General features: G+C 33.8%; 2 protein-coding genes across 4 annotated transcripts; both read left to right on the top strand.

Moving 5' to 3' along the window:
* Nucleotides 1-613: 613 nt before the first annotated feature.
* LOC116339176 lies at nt 614-1,699 on the top strand. The gene is made up of 3 exons (XM_031764891.1): nt 614-1,055; nt 1,123-1,320; nt 1,407-1,699. Exons 1-3 carry the CDS (start codon nt 1,023-1,025, stop codon nt 1,563-1,565), a joined length of 390 nt encoding a protein of 129 aa, XP_031620751.1. The 5' UTR covers nt 614-1,022; the 3' UTR covers nt 1,566-1,699.
* A 1,028-nt stretch (nt 1,700-2,727) lies between these two features.
* On the top strand, nt 2,728-21,564 carry LOC116339094 (sodium-dependent nutrient amino acid transporter 1). 3 transcript variants are annotated; one of them, XM_031764750.1, is made up of 9 exons: nt 2,728-3,508; nt 3,622-3,799; nt 7,815-8,359; nt 16,715-16,946; nt 17,614-17,738; nt 17,868-17,911; nt 18,961-19,053; nt 19,236-19,514; nt 19,623-21,564. In XM_031764750.1, the coding sequence occupies exons 3-9, from the start codon at nt 8,057-8,059 to the stop codon at nt 21,112-21,114; spliced, it is 2,568 nt and encodes an 855-aa protein (XP_031620610.1). In that variant the 5' UTR covers nt 2,728-3,508; nt 3,622-3,799; nt 7,815-8,056; the 3' UTR covers nt 21,115-21,564. The 3 variants fall into 3 exon arrangements, with proteins under 3 accessions (XP_031620610.1, XP_031620611.1, XP_031620612.1); XM_031764751.1 differs by having other exon boundaries at nt 2,733-2,854; XM_031764752.1 differs by lacking the exons at nt 2,728-3,508; nt 3,622-3,799; nt 7,815-8,359 and adding exons at nt 12,625-12,881; nt 14,735-15,222.
* Nucleotides 21,565-21,799: the final 235 nt, after the last annotated feature.

Below are 21,799 nucleotides of genomic sequence, written 5' to 3'. Positions count from 1 at the left end.
TTTTTGAAATCGCAAAACAAACAGAGTGAATATTTTTTTTTTATAAATATTGATTGGCAGTTTTATTTTTTAAAAAATTGCTTAAATAAATCGATTTGATTGAATTTTTACATTTTCATTTTTGCCACGAGAGATAATTTCACTCACAAAACATTCGAAATGTTTTCTTTTTGTTTGTTCATTTTCATACCATGATAAAGATAACACGAAATGGACCTCATTATCAATCATCAGTTAATTTAGCTATTAAGACTTTTTATTTATCTTCTGATCGAATAAAAGAATAATGATCATCATTTTATGTGTAAAAGAAGAAGCAAATGTGAAAAGTGTACAAAACCAATGAATGTTTGATAGTAGACATTAGTGATGTAAGACAAATATGAAACAGAATTTGAGCTAACGAATTTTCAGTTTACAAATGGAAAAGAATCATATCGGCTTGTATGGCACACAATTAGATAAATACATTTATGATTGAAAACAACAACAAACAAACATCAGTTGGTTCTTATTTGTGTTTTGTGTATGTGTTGGTGGCCCCATCTATACTTATACAATGCAGCGAGACAGCAAGACAGCAAAAAATATGAGTCAGAAGTTTTGTTTGTGACAAAATCTGACGTTTGTGTCCCACAGTGAATGATTTCGTAATTTTGATGGAAATTTAGAGAATAAACAAAAAAAAATAATAAACGAAATTATCTCGGCACAGTTACTACGTCATTGTTATACGTTATTATCGAAGGGATTAGTTAATGCGGCATACGTGTCCCACAAGAGAGCGATTTGTAAATAAAACGTCAGTTAAAAAACAAATTTACGATCACAGTACACATTGCAATCGTATTACAATAAAAGTCCGATCCGCATTTGAAAAACAACACAGTATTTTTCAGAAAATCATTCAAAGAGCATCATTTACGAAATATTGTGACAGCAACTTTAACCACTGAGTATTTTTGAAATAATTCAAAGAAAAGTCATTCCATTCGAAGCACGTGAAGAAAAAAGACACAACAATGGCATATAGTCGCGAAGAGTTTCACAAAATGGTGAGTATTTTGAAAGTTCCAATGAAAATCCAGTTGATATTAACGATTTGTGAACATTCCGATTCAGCCGAAATACACTGCATATGGCAACGGTGACATCCGAGCCCAATTGGCCGAATTCATTATGAACTTTGAATTTCCACGTGATGTGGTTTCGATTCTGATCGCTGCTTTAGTATTTTACATCACATTGAGACTGTTACGATTCTCAATTCAACTCTTCGCCTCACTGCTGCGTCCAATTGTTTTTGTTCTTCTCATTTTGGTGAGTCATTTTGTCCGATTTTTTTTTCTGTTTTTTTTTTTTTCGTTCTGTCACTAATCGGAAATCATATTTTGCCCATTTTTCAGATTGCATTGCCATACCTCTACGAAATGAAATCGGGCGTCGTATCAAATCAAACAGTTCGCAATGTCTATTCATCGACCGAAACATTTTTCGGTTATGTGTACAATACGTTGAATTCCATTTATACGCACACAATTCGTTTTTATGCCAAACAGTTTTAGTTTTATGTATTCATAAGATGAATCGTTCATATTATAAAAGACCATCCAATGTGTATTCCAAAGAATTTGTTGAAAGTCACAAAATTCTTCTTGCCCAAAACGTTACCAATAAATAAAATGTATGAAACAAAAACGCGGCTGTTTTTTTCATTCATATCAAACATGGATTCAAATTTCAGAATTTCATTCATCAATGTCAAATCAAACGAAACAACGATCACCAGATGTCGCAAAAAACGTTTAAATTTTAAAACGTTGATACTTTTGAAAATTGAAACTATTTTTTAACTGAAAAACGTTTGCTTTTCAAAACCAAAAAAATAATAATAATGAAGATCAAATCTGTGACCGGTCATAAACCGAAGTGTTATGTTTTGTGAGTGACAATAGTCAATAGAATTCAATTGAATATGGATCAATAAAACCATTGGCACGAAATGACGATTCAACGAACGGACGAATGTTGAATGTTATTGTTGTCGTCATAGTATGGTGTGCACTTGTACACAGTCTTGGTAATGTTTCGATGTGTACAATTCAGGTACACACCGGCTCATTGGTTGTCAGAGAATATTGTGCATGTAGAATGATCAACGGCATGTAGAATTGGTGTATAAGACATCAACTCATGCCAACACCAAAGAACGTCGATAAAAATGTATGTGTGTATTTCTATTCTTTTTTTGTTTCTCATTCAAATCAAATGCGTCTTCGTGCCTTTCCACAGAAGTTCATTCATTGTAGATCGGACACCTGCTGTGTGCCGTACAAGTGTATATGTGCATCGCACATTGTTTCTCATGGAATCGATGAATAGGCGAATATAAAAAACTTATACATTTAAGCATGTTCAAACACACGCATACACGATATATTCGTTAGCAATACAATAAGAAGAAGTTGAAGTAAACCTAAGCAATATCGAAAAAGTAACAACAAAAGCGACGAACGAACGAAAGAACGAGAAGAAGAAGAAGACGGAATAAGCAAAACACAACAAACAAAAGCTAAAATCCATTTCTGTATCGGAGTTTATGTGCACGCTGTTGTTGTTGTTGCTGCTATGCCGTGCCGTGTTCGTATTGTTGTAACAAAAAAAAGCTTCGATATAGGTAATAGCATTATATCTATATGTGCCTGTTACGCTTCAGTGCAACTGTGATCGTCGGACAACAATAATGTTTAAACAGAGTGCGAGCTGATTTGTTTGGTATTATTTGTAACCGTTTTGTGCTCGGTGCTCTGTTCTCTGGCTGAACACATTTTTCGTTGGCCAACCGTCGTGCAGTGTATGTGTTTTTTGTTTCTACTCTTATTTTTTTTCTGCTGTTCATCTCACTTTGAGAATTGCTCTCGATGAAATTCGCATTGAACAAGCAAAACTCCGAAAGAAAATCAACGAAAAGACACTGATGTGACCGACAAAATAGACGAAGAAAGAAAAAAAAACCGTCGTTATTGAAAAACCGATTTGTTGGCAATTTTTGAAGAACATTTAATTTTGAATAATTGGCGAGAAAAAATCGTTTTACTTAACTCAAAATAAGCATGTTAGTTGACAATAAACGAAACGAGAATCGATTTTGATAGCCCGCCGTGTGTGCCGATACCATGAAGTGAAGTTAAATGGTCCATTCAAGTGTTAAATAAAGATAATATTTTTCGGTTGGATATCGAACGTAAACGGAAAAAATTTATGATTATTACGTGGAATCGGAACAGGAAAGTGCAAAAGAACAAAAAAAAAAAAATACAAAACCACCAACCGACGTCAGGATAAAAACACTGGTGTTAATTTTTGTATGATAACTCGCGTGCGACATATACAGAAATTTCTGGTTATAAAAAGAAATATACAATTTTTTTTTCGTTGTTTTATTTGTCTGGATCGATACATTGTTTTGTGTTCTGGTTTCGCACAACTTGGTGCTGTTCATTTGAGTGTGTGTTTTTTTATTGTGCATTTGATTTGAAAACAGTGAAATTTTTGTTTTGTACTCGCACTTGATTTGAATTTTCTATGCTTTTCATCATGTCGTTTCGCTCTCAATTCTAGTTTGATTTTGTGAATTTCGTTAGCTGGTTTTTTTCTTCTCTGTTTCGGATGAAAGAAAGAAAACAAAAGAAGGAAAAAAAACTTAATTCGATTCGGATTTTACCATGCATTCTCTCTTTTGCTTACCAAGATCGATTCACAATGTTCTAATTAACTAGTGACGAGAACCAAAAACAAAGTAAGATTTTTCTCATTTCATTCAACAATATATATTCGATATTGGAATCGACAATTCAGTTGCAAAATGATGATGAAGAAAAAAACTTCGATTCGGAAACAAGAACAGCAAATCAATTATAATATATTTTATTAAAAAATTTCGTTTTGCAAATTACAATCCAAATGAATCTTGATTGAAAAAAGGTGTAAGTGTGTATTTGTTTTTTTTTACATTAGCAGTTATAATGTTTGTAATAACAAGCTGATATTGAGATCTTCGTATTTCGATACGATTGAATAAAAAAAAAATTATTGATTACAATCAAATGTTCAAAAAGGGAACAAGACAACAAAAAACATGGTGAATGAACGAACAACAAAATGAAATTACAATTTTGCCGAGAAAATGCATAGCGAAACATAATTAAATGTATATGGAAATTATTTGATGTTATGAAAATTAATTTATGGCAAAAGGTAGCATATATTAAGTACACGCGCTGTAGTGGTAAAACGGCTTGCAAAAAAAAACTGTGCAAAAATAGAAGAAGTAATGGTAAAACATTGGAAGTAATTTGTTTAAAACCGACGAATGTTTGCACGACGCTATGCGGTGCAATCGGCACGCGGTTTACTCTATGTGGTTTGAGTGCATTTAGATGTGTGTGTGTGTTGGATGGCGAGGCGTTAAAGCCCTGCACTCACTCGGACAACAAACTGACCAGTGTGTTCAAAAGGAATATAACGTGATTAAATCGTACATCATGGACTTGTATATTTTCATCGAACATGTTTACACCACCGATGCATAAAGAAAAACAACCACCTCCTGCCACTGTTGTTGTCGCTGCCTCCGTCGCCGCCAAACACAATACAACATTTGTAAACCCAGTTCATTCGATTCGCTTGACTTGTCTTGATACCGTGATATCGTCGACTCAAAGGCAAAAATTGGGATAGAACGGCATTCGGAACAAACGGCTTTACTGCTTAATCGCATTGAACTTTGACAATTTAGTGTTGCGTGTTTAATGTACATACCTTTAACCTATTTATAGATCATGGTATTTAATTTATAGTCTTCATTCCTTGTATGTCGGTTAAAGATTTTCCACACATACTTCCTTCGCGGCCGCGTTAATAAGGTGCTTACATAAAAAAACCCGACGAAAAACCAATGGAATAAAAAAGAACGTAATAATAATCATAAAAAATTGAAGAAAAATGTAAGAATAAAACTGAATTAAATATCCACCCGTAAATAAATGATTGATGGTATTAGACCGAAACATACAACATTTCATGTTATGTTTTTTTTTTCATTTGAAAAATTACTTTTACCTGCAAACGATTCGATCAAGAAATTGAAATGATAAATAGATCCGAAATCGAACCAAAAATACCATTTTTTGGCGTTAGCCGCTGCCGATTTCTCATCGTGTTGTTCTTGCTCCTTTTGTTTTCTTTCTCAAAAATAATTCTCGTGTGAAGATGAGCAAGGAACAGGGACTCTATTCAAACGAAAATAAAACCCAAGCACCGAAAAATTAATGCGAAGAGAGATAAAGAAAGAGAAAGAATAATAAGAAGCAAGAACTGCATGAGATACCAAAATCATTTGTAATTGCTGTGCACGCTACTACCTTCACTTAGTTAGAAGAAGTGGGCAACAGATAAAATATGATGTTACACGTGAGAACGAAAAAAAAAAATAGAATTCTAGCTGAAGGAATTCATTGCGCACACTATTTTTATTATTCTTAGTTAGTTTTATTTTTAATTTTTGTGAGAGAGTGAGTGTGTATTTTTTTCAATTTTTATTTCTCTTTATCTTTTGGTTTTTGTTTACGGTTGTGTTGCTCAGAGCATGTTATTAAAATATTTGTATGTTATTAAAGCAACAAGGGTCTTCTTCTTCTTCTCCTCCTGTTATTGTGTCCTGTTTGGTCATATTTTGTCTCGTTTTCTCTATCTCTTGTTGGGTTGTGGGTTTTTTCCCAAAAAAAGAGCATGTATTTATTATTGCTCATAATAAACCGAGAGTTGACAACAATAACAACATAAACGAAACAACAAGGAAACACAAAAAGAAACCGAAGAAGAATTCCCCTCCCGTCCATGACAACGGTGTTTGAATCGGCAATTCTTGACCGATGTCAAAATTGCATTTTTTGTGTTTGTCTGACTTCTTCTTCCATCATCTTGTTTTTGCATGTTCGCTACTGCAGTGCAATTTGCAGCGCTTCACTGCCACATTTGGTCGTGAGAAGACCATCCGTGTCATCGAAATATCAACGACGAAAAAAACAAATCCCGATCTCTGCAACAACAACAAAAAAAAAGAAGAAGAACGACAGAAAACAGTACGTTGTGTGTGAATACCTTGAAACAAGTTTTGTCTGCTGCTATTTTATCTGAGTCTTTGTTGTGCTCATATTAACGTTAACCAAATAAAGATGATTGCACATATCGTAAGACTCTCAGTTTTATTTAGCACACATTTATCGGAGTGCGCGAGCGCACCCGCGCGCAATTCAACAATACGATTTCAATTTCACACATAATTTTTGTTTATACATATATGTGTGTGTGTGTTGGTTCTTTTTTTCCGCTAGCAATCAGTGGCTGGCACCGGAACGTTTTATACGTGAGACAACCTGTGAGTTTGTGTGTGTGTGTGTGCCGTTGCAATAATAATGATTGTAATAATGAACAATGATAAAGAGAATGAAAAAAAAACCACTAAAATAGTCAGCTCGTGCACGCGTTTACGATATATATTTTTTTTCTTTTCTCCATTGCATTACCTTTACCAAAAGATACTCACACTCGCGAAGGAAAGAAAGAAAAAAAAAATCATATACACAGAACCTTATTTGCAACGAGCATAAATATCCCGTGCGCATATTTATACTTTCTGTGCCCTGAGCAAGACGTTGCATATATATCTTGAGAGAGTACTGTGCACAACACAGCGCCTGCTACACAATAACCAGTGTATGTATCAGACCAATTAATTAACTAAAACGGATAAAGTCAACACATTGCATTCCCCAATCACAAAAGTGCACACACGAAAAAAGTGAAGCACACAGTGAAAGAGAGATACAGTGCAATGGCGCACGCGTTTTTATTCACTACAATGCCACCGCCATCGCCGCCGTCGCCTTTGCCACACACAATGCACAACGTTGTTGTTATATATTTTGTCTTCTCCCGTGCCTATTCTTTTACTGCTGCGTCTAACTGACTTGTGTGCTCGCCGGCAGCACATTACTACACATTTCCGTGAGGCGAGAAAAAACAATCTACACACAACGTGCGCGGTTGCTGCGACTGTACCAACAATACGATAAACTCACACGTACCGAGCAAAACAATAAACAACAACACACAAAAATCAATTTGTTTTGGATTGAAATAGATTTTCCGAGACAGAGAGACAATCAAATGTAATTGCCTTATCTGTTGGTGTGTGTATGTGTCGGTATGCATTTGTGCGCACAATAAAGAGGTCCATGCTAAAAAAATAATACAAAATAACAGCAAATGACTGCAGAAATACCACCGTTTTCATTGATTACAATCTGAAATTAAGAAATAAAACATTGAAAGTTACGCTTGGATTTGTTTTATTTGTTTTACAGTTGATTTGAATATGATCGTTGTTTAACAAATTGCGGAGAGAAAAGTGAAAAAAAAAAAAAACAATTGGCAAACAAAAACGCAGTGTGTGTTTTTCAGTTTTGCACTTCAAAACATCCGGGCGAAAGGAAAAATTTTATGAATGTACTCTCTGACAATTCATCACACACATTGTTCATTTTGTTATGGTCGTTTCATCTCACTATCGATCGCAAAAGAATAAGATACTCTTTTCGGATGGTTTCCATCGAAATGCCTTTTTTAATTTCTGGCATTTTTTTTTCTTCATCATCATCTTCGTTTATGTGTGTGTTTTTTTCTTGAACCTTTATTTAATCACAATAAATTGATCGAAATCCCATGTCTTTTTTTTCTCACGTTGTTTATAGCGAACTAAGGAGTTTAGAGTTTGAAAAAAAGAAACAATTAATGACAAACGAGAAATATTTTTCGTTTCGTGTTGCTCGATGAATCGTTTGAAGAAAAACAAAAAATTGTACAATCATTATCGATAGAATTTGATTGTCAACAACGCATATACAACAACGCCGCACTATCGCGCGCGCGCTCAAGCCGAAAATAACGAATTACATACATACACACACGAGGTAATAATTACGATAAAGTAAAAATGAATAATCATACGAATGACACGAGTAGCCGACAATCATCAAATTCATCACATCATCATCGTCAACCGAATGGCATCCACCATCACAACAGCAATGGCAGCAGTCATAAAAGCAATTCGCTGAATCCAAGCATTTGGACAACAAACACATCGAAGTCTAGTTCAAAAAGTAATTTTACATCCGGCTCAAATGATTTTCATTTCATTCAAGCAAGTGATATCAACACAACAAAAAGCAGTGATGTACAAAATGGTTCGACAGCCAAATTATTACCATATGGCGATGACCAATCGAATAATCAGGTATGTGATTTTTGATGATAATATTTTTACACACAACAAAAAAAAATCCATCACACAGTGTCAATATGTCTATCTATTTGGTATGTGATTTTTATTCAACGACATTGTTCATCATTTCGATGGCTGTTATCATTTCGATAAATCGGTAATATTGTAGTTTAATACGACGATTCTGGGACGATAAATGAAATGACAACAAACGAAACCCGAAAAAAATAAGTCACACACAAAAAAAGAGTTACCAAATTTCCTCTTAAAAAATGTGTTGGCAACACAAAAACAGGTGACAGTTTCTTTTTTTCGCGGTTCGTTCATTCGTTTCCTCATTTGCTCTTTCTCATTGTGTGAGGACGTTTTGGTTTCTAATTCCTGTGTACACAACAACAAGAAAAAAAATTCGCTCAAAATGTAAATCACACTAACACTTGCGCGCCCGATAAACTGGAAAATAAACGAAAAACCACCATAAACGATAAAATTTGCGGCTATGTTTTACGAATTACGGGACTTAACTTCGATAACACAACAATATCGCACCGAACAGCACATCAGCAACAACACAACATTTGTACACCACTAAATTGCTGGAATATTCGTATTTGATTAGCATTTTATGAAGTAAAATTCAATGTGACACACAAAAATTCATAGAATAAACGAACGAAACGAAAAAAAAAATAACAAACATAACATAAGTAGCATGTGTGTTGGCCGATGCCATAAGGTTAATCGCTTGTCATTTAAAACGTTATTTTCTCGATGGTTTTCAACGTATGGAGCACGTTTTTAATTCAATTTACGGACAAGCTTTTTAAAGATGTAGCAAATTAAATGCGATTTTTTTTTGTTCGTCCGTTTCTTATTTACATGCCGCAATGAGGTAAATCCTAGGGGATAACCGTGAATTGCAGATCGAATAATTTATAATAATAAACGCTATTTCTCTCTAGTTTTCACTAATTCTGCTAGTATTTCTACTAGTTTGTTCTAATACTGCTATTTTTTGCTAATTTTTCTAGTACGTCAAAAATATCGCATTCGTCAGATTGACAGCATGATCGAATAACTGAAATGTGTTTACGTAAATGTTTCAAGTTGACACTTTCAACGTGTATATTTGAAGCAGGCACTAGCGTATACGTTTTCAGTAAGAAATCTGTCATCAAATCTACATTTCCGATTGCAATTCGTAAATTGTAGTTAATACAGATGAAACGTGCTTGGTTACGTGCCATTGAATATATTTTTATTTAAAAATGAGAAAAAGCGTATTTAACTACATATTTTGATACATTTTAGTTCAACACTATTCAATTCATTTGTTTTGTGAATTTTATTTTAATTAATTATTTCAATATATTCAAGAATAAATGCTTACTAAAGTATATACGTGTACAGTGCTAATTCTGGTATTTATTGCTAATTTTGCTATTTTCTTCATGTAAATTTCCCTATTTTTCTGCTAATGTGCTAATTCTAATTCGCATGGATATCCCCTAGGGTAAATCGTACGTACTGAATCCGTCGTGTTTCACGCAAAACGATGCCGATTTCAGAAAAAGAAGAAGCAGATATATATATAAACAGAAGAAGCAATTCAATGATTAAATATAATCGTGATCTTTGAAAAAAGAAAAAAAATTAGCAAAAATAAAAACACGGTAAAATGCAATAAACGTGCATTTTTCACCGATTCTCTCGGCTTCATCATTAAGACATTAAGAATCAATCTATCGAACAGAGAGCGTCTAACGGAACCGCACACTACTTTCCTCGACGAATTTTACGATGCGCGAAAGCCACAACAGAGCAAGATAGAGCGATAGAAAGAGCATAATAACAAAGAATCATTACAATCAATCAAAATTTTCAAATGATTTAATTGATTTTTTGGGCTTTCATTTTCGCTTTTCAAACAATTTATTTCGTGTTTGCTCTCTTTCTTTTTCATTCTGTGCCCGTCGCTCTTTCTCTTTGTGCCCCTTTTGCGTTGAGCTTCTTATGATGGATGCAGTCATAACATTCGGCTCGCCGACATGTTTAAAGACGGGAAAAAAACATCTCGTATTTTACATGAGTGAAACCATCACATCGACTGAAAAGTTGCGCATAAAAAAAGAGTCCGAATCGATTTCGACTTTGAAAATGGAAAACAACTCATGAAATTCCAATTGTTTTTGTTAATTATTCGAATGATTTTATTTTTATTGGCTGGATTTTTTTTTCTCACTCTTTTTTAACTCTCTTCAGTTTTGTTCAGATCATCGTTTTGCTTGAATTGATATGTCTCTTTACGGAGAGATGCACATCACACACACACACTTGTGTGTACAGCACCGACACCGCACACACACACAATTGATTACGACGAATTTATGTGCTCACCAAATGCAACCAAAGCCATGGATTGCGAATTAAAATTGTTGGAAAATTGCAATTGTCGATGGCATATACACACAGTTAAAGTGTGTGCGAACGCGTGAGCAAATGCTTAAACGCGTTTACATTTTGTACCGTTTGAGATTCGAGAACATGAAATATGGAGTGTGTTGTTAGTTTTGTTATAATTTTGTTGTTGTTCGTAGCTTTCTTGGTATTTGCTTGGTGTTGGCGTTATGATTTGTCTGCATAGCATAAATATGTCTAATTAATGCAATCGTACTACGTGCGAGCAAGCACCATATCGTGTATGTGCATTCTTAGGCAAATCCGTTGCGATTACATGCATACCCACACACACACACACACTTGAATATACAATAATTTTTATGAGTGCGCGGCCGATGTGATCACCCGATCCTTTTGTTGATGCCACACATCTAATTTAAACGAATTCTCTCTGTCTCTGCATTGATTAGTTCAATGTTGTTTGCTGTCATCGTCGTCGCATGAACACACCACAAACATAAAATTGTCTTGTGCAAATTGTTTTGTGAAAATATACCCGTTTGCTTTTTTTCGGTTGCGCAAAACTAATAATGCATGGTGCAGCACATTTTCCTGACAAAACAAAACTTTTTCCAGGCAAAACAGCTGCATTCACCAGCATATATAATATATATTTATGAAAGTCATACGCATTTATTTGCTTTGCAAAATAACAATGAGCGTGAAGAAGATAGACGGCCAATGCTTTTATGTTATGGTTTGCTGCAGTTGGTTGATCATGTTATTTGCTTGTATTAATAATAATATTGTATCGTTTCTTTTTAATCTCGCAGTTTTTCTCTCTCTCTCTCTCTCTCTCTCTCTCACACACCCTTTCTCTCTCCGATTCGTTTAATTTGTGTATTAGTGTTTTTTTTTTCTCTTTTTCTTTTAAGTCTGTTGGATTCTATATGGTTCCAAAGTTTGATGAGCTTACCATATTTTACTTTTCTTTCACCAAATTCAGTGTTTGAGCGTTTCTTTTTGGCGCTGCCAACAATATCGCGCGCCGCACACAATAAATCATATTCATTTTAATACATATTGCATTTGCAAAATGTAGTGCGTCGGGCACGTTTCAACATCGGCTACTTTTTTTTTATTTCGTTCACCCCAAAAAAAATATACATTATATTATTATTTTGATGGCGATGAGACCGTTAGTGGCCTTTGTTCGATGTGCGTGCTGTTAAAATAGAATATTACGCACGTAGTATTTTTTTAAAATTTGTAACCTCTTGCGAGAGCCACAACAACTGAAAAGAAGTCGTGCCGTTTAAATATCAAGAAAAATCCAGTGCAATGAGTTGCTTTCGAACTCGATTGCAACAAAGTGATAAAAACATTTTTATTTTGTTTCGTTTTGTTTTTGTTTTAGAATGATTTTGTGTAGAAAAGTTGTAGTGCCAAGTGTTGTTTACATTTGTTTTTCCAGTGAAAAGCTAATGGAGTGATCAAATGACACACGGCAAACGATCAAAACAGAAGAAAGAATGACAAAACAAAGAAGAAATAACAACAACAATAACACGAACAAATGTACGAATTTTGATAAGTGTCGTTATTGCGTAAAGGTCGTGTTTTAAAGAAAAAAAATGCGGCTCACGATGAAAATCAGAATGCAAATCAAACTAGAACGAAAGAGTGAGAAAATATAAATGTTATGTGCAAGCGTGAAGAATTGTGCTAATTTGATAGGTATCATCATGATCGTAATCCAGTGAATGTTTATTGTTTTTATTCGTTAAAGAAGAAGAAGAAGCAAAAAAATATGTTATGAATATGATGAATATTTTATGGTTTTTTTTATTTAGATTTTTTGATAGTTGGTTTTGTTTGTATCCGTGTTTTGTGTAATATGCGAATATTGTCTAATGAACTAGAATAAAAGGAAGCAAAATGTTTACGCTTGATTCGGAGCGTTTAACCTCGGAAATCAATGTAAAACATACACAACAACAGGTCAAAGCAAGCAAGCAAATGCAAATAGATACTGTACAGTGGGGCATGTGTTATCGCATTTGGCATGCATAAAATCCAACCATGCCATGTGAAATTCACATAAGCAATAGCACCAGCAACAACAAAATACATAGTACGTACGCAATTCTATTTAACCTCCGGTGCGACATAACAGTTCATATTGTATTCACTCTTCGGTAGTTTTTTTTTTATTTTCAACTTGTTTCACGTTCATTTCCATTTGGAATTACAATTTTTTTCCAGTTTGCTCATCTTTTGCTGTGTATTTATGCGTAATGATCGGAAATCATGGATGTGTGTGTGTATGATATCAAAGCAACAATAAACAATTGAAATTTTACGCCTTTTGTCGAACATAGAACGGAAAATGTATGCATGCAATGCCTTATTTGGATGTGCAAAAGAAAGGGCCGATCCCATTATCAATCAATGTTCAATTAGTCAAAGCTGATTTTGTTTTTGTTCGTCACATTTTGTTTTGTTGTCTGTATTTCTGTTGATATTGTAGTAAAATCATGTTAAATTTCAATAGAATGAAAACGACATTAGCACATGTGCGAAGGTTGATAGCCTTACATAATGAGCTGTGTATAAGTGTATAAATGGCGTCAATGTAAAACGATTAACAGTGATGACAATGTCGATGATCGTCAACAATTGTAACGCTAATTTCAGCTTAAATACAATACAGTGTCGCTTCTAATTGACGAAGAATTCGGTGAAATGACGAAGAAAATATCATTTGTAATGACGACAAAATCGCATCATTACCAAAAAATATTTTGCCCATATTGCAACACACATTTTGAACATATTTCATCGAACCAATCACATATTGTTAGCCGATTTGATTAATCGATTGGCTTGAATTGCATTGAACCATGCGGTAATGAATATATATTCGATTTGAAAAAAACATTTCTTAAGAAGGTGACGAATGAGAAAGAAAACAAAGAAAAAACAAATGTGATTTATGCCGCACTTAGAAAGGGCAACAGAAAATGAACAACAATCAAAATTGAGAGAAAGAAAAATACGAGAATCAAATTGAATAAATTGTTCGTTGTATTCATCGTGATCGTAGCTGTTTTTGTTGCTTCTTTTATGAATCATACAATTAACGAAGAGTCGCTGATATTCACTGGCATTTCCAATGGGACAGTTTTTGAATTTATTGCAATTCAGCATAATTTAACCATTGTTTTGCCAGTTTGAATTTTCAGGCTTCGGTTTATAAAACAAATCAAGTCATACTGCATTCGAAATGAACGTTTATTGTTTAGGCGCGTAGTGCTTTTTTTTCTTTTTTTTTTCTCTATTCTTTGTTCGTCGTTAGATTTCTTTCTCTTTTCATCTTCTTCAGTTTCAAATGCATATTGTATTCGAACGAATATGAATAACAACAAATCGTGAGATGTGTACTTGAAAAACTACAGCTACATGATAATATATATACGAATAAAAATCATTATGCAATCAGTTGTAATAGAATTAGCAAGATTTCCTTGTGACCATGAGATCACATACTTGTACGATTATGATCATCGCACGCTTCATTTTTTAATTATTTTTCGCGGGAATGTTTGTTGAATCAGCAAAGGCGGCAAATACCGATACACACAGAGAGAGAGACATCGATTTTACGCCTTGAAACTAATCAGGCAGCGATGACAACGACCAAATTAAAATCACTATCAATTAACATCATTTCGTTTTCAAAATAATGGAAATCGGCGTATTTGAACAAATAAATATGTTATTGGTGTCCTTTTGGTTTTTTTTTTATTATCATGCCATAAAGCGTTTGCAATGAATGTTTGCTCATCGATTTAATTTCTTGTTTTGTTTCGTCACACACACATAGCAAATTGCACGAGCAAAAGTATATTTAGCCCCGGGTCTGTGAACTGAAACAGAAGAGAAATAAAAAAAAAAACTTACGAAAAATCATTTAAAATGCAACAGACAGCAACCGATTCGAATCGAGGTGATTGAAACACATACACAAACACACCGATAGCGCATACATCAAGTATGCACATCAATATGTATAACAAGTGAATGTGGACGGCATTGAACAATGTCAATATCTAGCCAAAAAAAAACCTACAGAAGAAATGTGCTTCGATAAACCGAATATACCGATTACCGAATATCATTGTCAATATATCATTCATTGTCATATGAGCAAAGAGCAAACAAAAACAAACAAACAAACAAACAATAGCGAACCATCGTCGATCTTAAAAGCACATCAAAGAAAATAAATTCAAACTTACGAACGAAACACAACGAAGCGTCTGCACCAGCAGACAACAGTCAGCAACAATAAGAAAAAAAAATAGCTACCATAATCATAAAATAGCACTATGGATTTATCAACAGCCAAATATATAATGGATTATATATATTTTAATCGTGCTAACGAAACGGCATTCAAATACTACAAAAAAGTAAGTTTTTCCATTCGCAACTGGCGATGTTCAGGTGGTGTTCTGCATATCTGTCTGTGGTTGTTGATGTAGAGTTTTTTTTTTTTGCAAAGCAACACAATATCACGTCGCATACTCGATCTATGAATAAGCGTACACTTGAAAATTATTATTGAATGATGAACAGTTTTTCACGTTGATATCATGGCACGAACCTTTTTTTCTCTCTCTTCATTATTCACCTCCTTCGTCTTCATGTATTTTTTTTTTCTATTTCAATTCTTACTATATTACTCACGATACATCAAAATTTAAATAATTATGAGAGGTAACCGTTTATATCCGCCACATTGTACTTACCTTAAAATCGGGAAGTACAATTCAAACAAGCGGTAAATAGATTCAAGTCATTCAAGACGGAATATTGAAGCACACTTATTATTATATCGCAACGGCGAACGAATTTACGGCGAGAATATGTGCAACAGTAATGATTCAATGGGCTCACCTATCAAATTCATATTCAAATATGAATATTTAACAGTTTTTATGTTGGTATCTAATCAAAACAAACAATTGCGATCGGGAGAAAGAGAGAATGAGAGGCAGGGCAGCCGAGCAGATGATAAAACTAAATAGAGAGCGAGAATAAAATAGAATTCAGTTCATTCAACAAACGAAAAATACAGTAATCATCGGAAAGAGATGCACCTATTATAGTTAATTGTTAGTTTTGAGATTTGAGAGATCTTTCTCTCGTGGCTCAGAATGAATTCCTGTTTACAGACGAAAAACAACAACAATATTCGAAAAAATCACCGTGCACGAAATCGGAACGAGGCAGCCAACAAACAAACACACACACACACACACTCAAAAATAAAAATAAAGATAAGGAAAATTGACTATGCCGACCGAATTCCTATGTCTCTACGATATATTCTTATGCGATTATTTGAATAATCATTAAACTGAAAATACTTAATTTTTCGTTTCGTTTGTTGTTTTTTCCATGTGAGTTCGTCTAGTGTTTATGTTGTAATCTCACTGCTACCCATGTTCGCATTATTCATTGTGATTATTGGCATTGATTGTTATAACAAAGGCAAACACTACTTATCTGGGCTAGTAGAGAGATATTCGTGTTCACATATTTCAGTCTTTTTTTTCTGTATAAAAATCGTTATTTGCATGAAGCAGAAGAAGAAAATAATATGTATTTCAACTGTCAATCAGATGAAATGATTATTTTCTACCGATGAGGAAAGATGCCAAAATCTATACCATTCCAATTGGTTGAAAATTATAACGAAAATTAGCTAAATTAAACCACAAATAAGAAAAATAAAATATATGCCACGATCAGGCTCTTTCCACACATACCATATAGATAACTATGATATACACTAATTCTTCATATAAAATAATTTTTTATTTCACAATTTTTCAGTTTGTTTCATTCCATTGCGTTTCTACCATTTTATATCTGTTGTTTTTTGTTTTAATTTCACAGTCAAAATGTTCGATATTTCGTGATGTGATGTTATGCTTGTGTTTAAATCTAACATATTCGAATGTTGTACGTTTTCCCCGAGAACTAGATCGGCATGGTGTCGCATTTTTGCTACCATATTTATTGCTATTTCTTTTGGTTGGTATACCAATTATACTGTTGGAAATAGCATTAGGTCAATTCTTGGGTCAAGGTTCAGCTCATTCATGGCGTGCATCACCAATTTTTCGCGGTAAGTTAATTATAATACACAAATATATAAAAAAAAAAATTGCATTTGGATATCTCGTTTGTGAAACACAGACACATTAAGCACAAAAATTCACGTTTTCGAAAATGTTGCCAAAGTCAGCAAATAGCGTGTGCACATACATGGGTGAGATCACGAAAGGCGCGTTAGCTCAACTATACTTTAGTTCATTAAACTTAATTAATATATGTTTGTCTAAAGTTGTCAAGTATGTGTAATACATATATTTGCTCACTCATATATGATGATGATGACGACGACCACGACAACAATTTGTCATCTTGTTCTTATTCATCGCAGCAATATTTTCAATAATAATAATTCAAAAATCTCTTGACAACCATTATCAAATATACATACAGCTTTTTCGTTAAAATTCTCTGTTTGCCCCGTGGACTTTGTGTGTTTTTTTTTAGTTTCGTTGCTATGTGCGTAATGCACGTACTAAACAACTATAATCATATATTTGTCGGTCAACATTTGTGTTGTGATTCGCTCAAAGACAGATTTAATTGTTTGCAATAAATTCTACAAATTCGAATACCAAGTTGTTTCTCGATTTCGAAAGACCTTTTTTGTGCTGCTTTACATTGGAACGTCAATGGAACTAACCCAAATATGTAAACTTTTAATCGGTTTCTTAAACTAGGTGCAAGCATTGTGGGCCGTTTTGGATCATGGATTGGAACAATATCGATATCGTTACAAGGTGCTTTGGGGATGGTGTACATTGGAGAGATTTTATTGAAATCTGTGCCATATAGTCAATGTGTAGTATGTATTCCCTGTTTTTTTTTTACACATCTTATTTGAAAAAATAAACATTATTATTATTGTTATTATTCGATAAATATTGTGAAAAAAAAAATACAAAATAAATTCTTTTCATTCCATTCCAAACAGAACACCTATGATCATACGCCATTAAAAGGACAGGCATGCATGAAGTAAGTGATTATATATACGATATTATTCAATATCCACAGTCAATAATAAATTTACAATTGCTAGAATTGCCACTTTGCATGATTCGTGTGTATTTGCCAATAATTACATTTTTGCATTGAAATGTTTTTGCTATTTATATCTCGTTCTATGTGCTTCTCTTTCTCACCTACTCGACATCGTTCGAAGTTGATTAACTTTTATTTTATGTAAATATCGCTGATTTCTTACTGCGATTTATCTCCTTAATTTTTACGTAATATTCCAACCAAAGACGGAATCAGGCATTTCAAAGCAAATGAGTCGCTCCCTTTTGAGAAAGAGAGAGGACGAGTTAGTGATGAAATGAGGACTGCAAAAAATGCAAAAATGGAATGTGAAAAATGCTTGAAAAAAAAAATAGCAAACAATGTATCATTTTTTGTTCGTCGTTCAATCGAGATAAATATAACAATTTATTTGGAATAATATGACTGATTTGATGTGTGAAGCTAGATGTGAGGCTTTGTCAAAGCATTCCATTTTTTTTTCTCGTCAAATTGCTGTTGGCCAATTGTTTGCGTTCAATATCGTAGTTTACGTGCTACAAAAAGACGGAATAGTATGAGAATATTTACAGCAAATAAAGGTGGTAGCAAGTGAAGTGAACAAAATTGAATTGAATTGATACGAATCGAATTTATTAGCATGTTCATGCAATATTGTTTAATATCATATTGCTTGTCTCACAATGCGATTCGTTTTGAATATGGTTGTCGTAGTCAAGTGTTGTTATTCATTTATTAATTAATTGTTTGATAGCAGTGTAATTTCGGGTTGTGTCATAAAAATAGCTCTGTTTTATTTAGTGCGTTCAGTATGTTCTTTTTTTTATTAATCTAATTTAACACACGAATAAACATGTCAACATGTCGTTTATTCAAATAAAAACATATGTTTTATGATTTCGGTTGCAAATTACTGTTACCACCAGATTATAATGAACCCAATTTGTAGATAATTGAACTCAATATAATTTGATTGTTTTATTTTTAAAATCAATTTATTATAGGGAAACGTTTCTGACACCAGTTTGGGAGAATACACTGTACTTTGCGTTGATCTCGATGAGTCTTATCGTTGTATGGACACTTGCTGCAGCATGGTAATTGATCTATTTTAAAACATTTCATTTAGTTTATATTTTTCTTCTTCTTTTTTATTCATTCAACATGCAATGTTTATGCCGTGAAACTTGACACGTTTCCGAATGTTAATATATCCTGTTCTCATATGTGTTTCTGTTTATTTCTTTGCATGTACAATGTCATACGTACGATGACACAGTACGTATAGCGCCAAAACGCTACGTCGATCGATAATTATTGTTGGGCTGGTGAGCTTGGGGTTATTAATTTTTGAAACCGGCTGGGAAGCCACAAAAGCGGTGAACAGTGAAAAAGACCTACCAATTCCGATAACATCGATAACCATCGAACATATATTGCCAATAAACAGTGACATATGGTATGATGCACTTGTCCAAGTATTACTATCATCCAATATTGCGATTGGTGTGTTGCCGATCGTCACTGGGAAATTCATATATAAAGGAGATGCCGTCAGGTATTTAAATGTCATATATACTTTGTCATAATTCATTCACACACTCTCTCGTTCGTACGCAATTAACCTTTTAACCATATTTTTTTTTTTTTCTTCGATTTTATGCAGGACGTCATTGGTATACATAAGCTTCAATGTACTGGTGCTAATACTATCGACAACATATTTTCTGATTCAATTCAACAACACAAATACATTGAATTCTACATTGATTGTGCCCGAACTGAAGACGTTTACATCCGTCTATGATAATGCACTTGAGTATGTTAAAGATGAAGAGACACCGATGTTGACGGGAATTGCGTATACAATGATCGTATTGATATCAATTATAACGATTGCATTGCAAATTTACACAGCTGCAAGACTAATACGACGGCATCCGTGCTATGTTATGTGTGCGACCGGATTGATTGTTGCTATAACTGGATTATTGTGTCCGGATTATATAGTAATGCGATTGTTTGACATGCGTATCGTTGGTGCATTCATTTTGTGTGCGCTAATCTTTGACCTTATTTCGATAACATGGATTTATGGTGCTAAAAATATATACACCGATATTGAATTCTCGGTGGGACGTCCCATTTCAAAGGTGTGGGTATTTCTTTGGTGCATAACACCAATTTTACTGGTATCCATGTTAATTTGGTGGGCAATTGATTACAATCCTAATGATTTATTGATCGATTTTGTACCAAAATGGTTACCGATTGCAATTGCATTGGGTATTATTGCGTTTTTAGCCTTCACCGAGGTGTACAAACAAGTCGATTACAATTGCTGCAGTATGATTCGTGAGGCTGGCATTTCGTCAAAAGATTGGGGACCAGCCGATCCAATTGTACGGCATGCATGGAAACAATGGACAGCCGTATGTGAAGATACCGGTGAAAAAGATTTCACATTACGACGACGTGGTACACGCGATTATACGCATTCAATAAAACGCAATCAATGCTCACACAAACCAATTAATTCGGCATATTCGGTGGGTAGTGTTGGCAACACAAACACCAATTATATGATGAAAACATCAACACTTGGCCGAAATTCACCGAATTATACCGGCTCAATATTTGGCGATTCGGCCATTGAAGAAGACATTAGTATTGGCAATTATCCGGTACAATATAATACCGGTACACAACGAATGATTGTGCCAAGCATTCAAGATGAACGCATTAAGTCATCGTCGACATTGAATCGAAGCGCAAACAATGATCCACGCAAAATGATTATACGATTGCAACAAAATTCGGTGCAAGAAAAGCAAAAAATCTATGTCCCAGGCATACAACATACATCACAGCCATCGACAATGGAACGTGATAAAAGTCGAATTGCGGCCAAAATAAATGGCACCATACCAGACTATAGCAGTCGAATTATTATAAATGCACCAACTCAACGCCATTCAATCATCAGTCCAAATTCATTAACAACATCACACGACACCGATAATAACAATTACAGCAGCCTTCGACGAGCAGAGAATGCAAATCACTTACCACCATCATATCTGAATAATCATGGACCTGAACATATTTGCTGGCGCAAATATACAAATAATACCGAAGAATTTTCCACGGAATTATAGTGTATAGTTAAAAAGAGAAAATTTATATTAGATTTAATAGAAATTGAGAGAGAAAGAAAAAAGAAATAAACAATTCAGAAAAGAATGAAATTTAGTTAAGAAAAAATTTCGATTATTATTACAAATTTACAACATATGTAAAAATAGATTGCGATAATAAAAGTTGAAGAAGAATACCAAAAACCAAGCTCAAATATAAGACATACACACAGATAAGGTGGTATTGATTTAATAAGCGATATATTATTATAAATAGAATAAGGAAGATTTACTTGTAGAAAAAAAAATCAAGAAACAAGCGTCAACATCTTAACACCACATCGGTGAGATTGGATATTGAGATTGCGGAGAACGACACATAAAGCGCAGATGAGCAAAGGAAAATAATAATAACGGAGAGTACTGATAAGATGTAACTAGGAAAAAAAACTAATTGAAAAACCTCTAGAATTTCTTTGTTTGTTTCTTTCTTCAACCGAGATAATTCTGTTTAATTTGAATATTTCTAGTCTATTTCAATACAAAACTAAAGTTATATGATTTTTTTCTCACATTCTGTCTCTGTTTTTTTAAACAATTAAATATCACAATTATATTGTATTGGTTGTATTGATTATTATTTAAGTACTTGTTGTTTTTCTGTAATCTTTAGATTCCTTCGATCGAATGCAAAAAAGAATTGAAT

This window comes from Contarinia nasturtii, unplaced genomic scaffold (genome assembly GCF_009176525.2).
Source record: "Contarinia nasturtii isolate CC-2019 unplaced genomic scaffold, AAFC_CNas_1.1 Cnas_scaffold_493, whole genome shotgun sequence".
In the NCBI taxonomy this organism is placed as follows: Eukaryota; Metazoa; Arthropoda; class Insecta; order Diptera; family Cecidomyiidae; genus Contarinia; species Contarinia nasturtii.
This window is presented reverse-complemented; position numbering and strand designations above follow the sequence as displayed.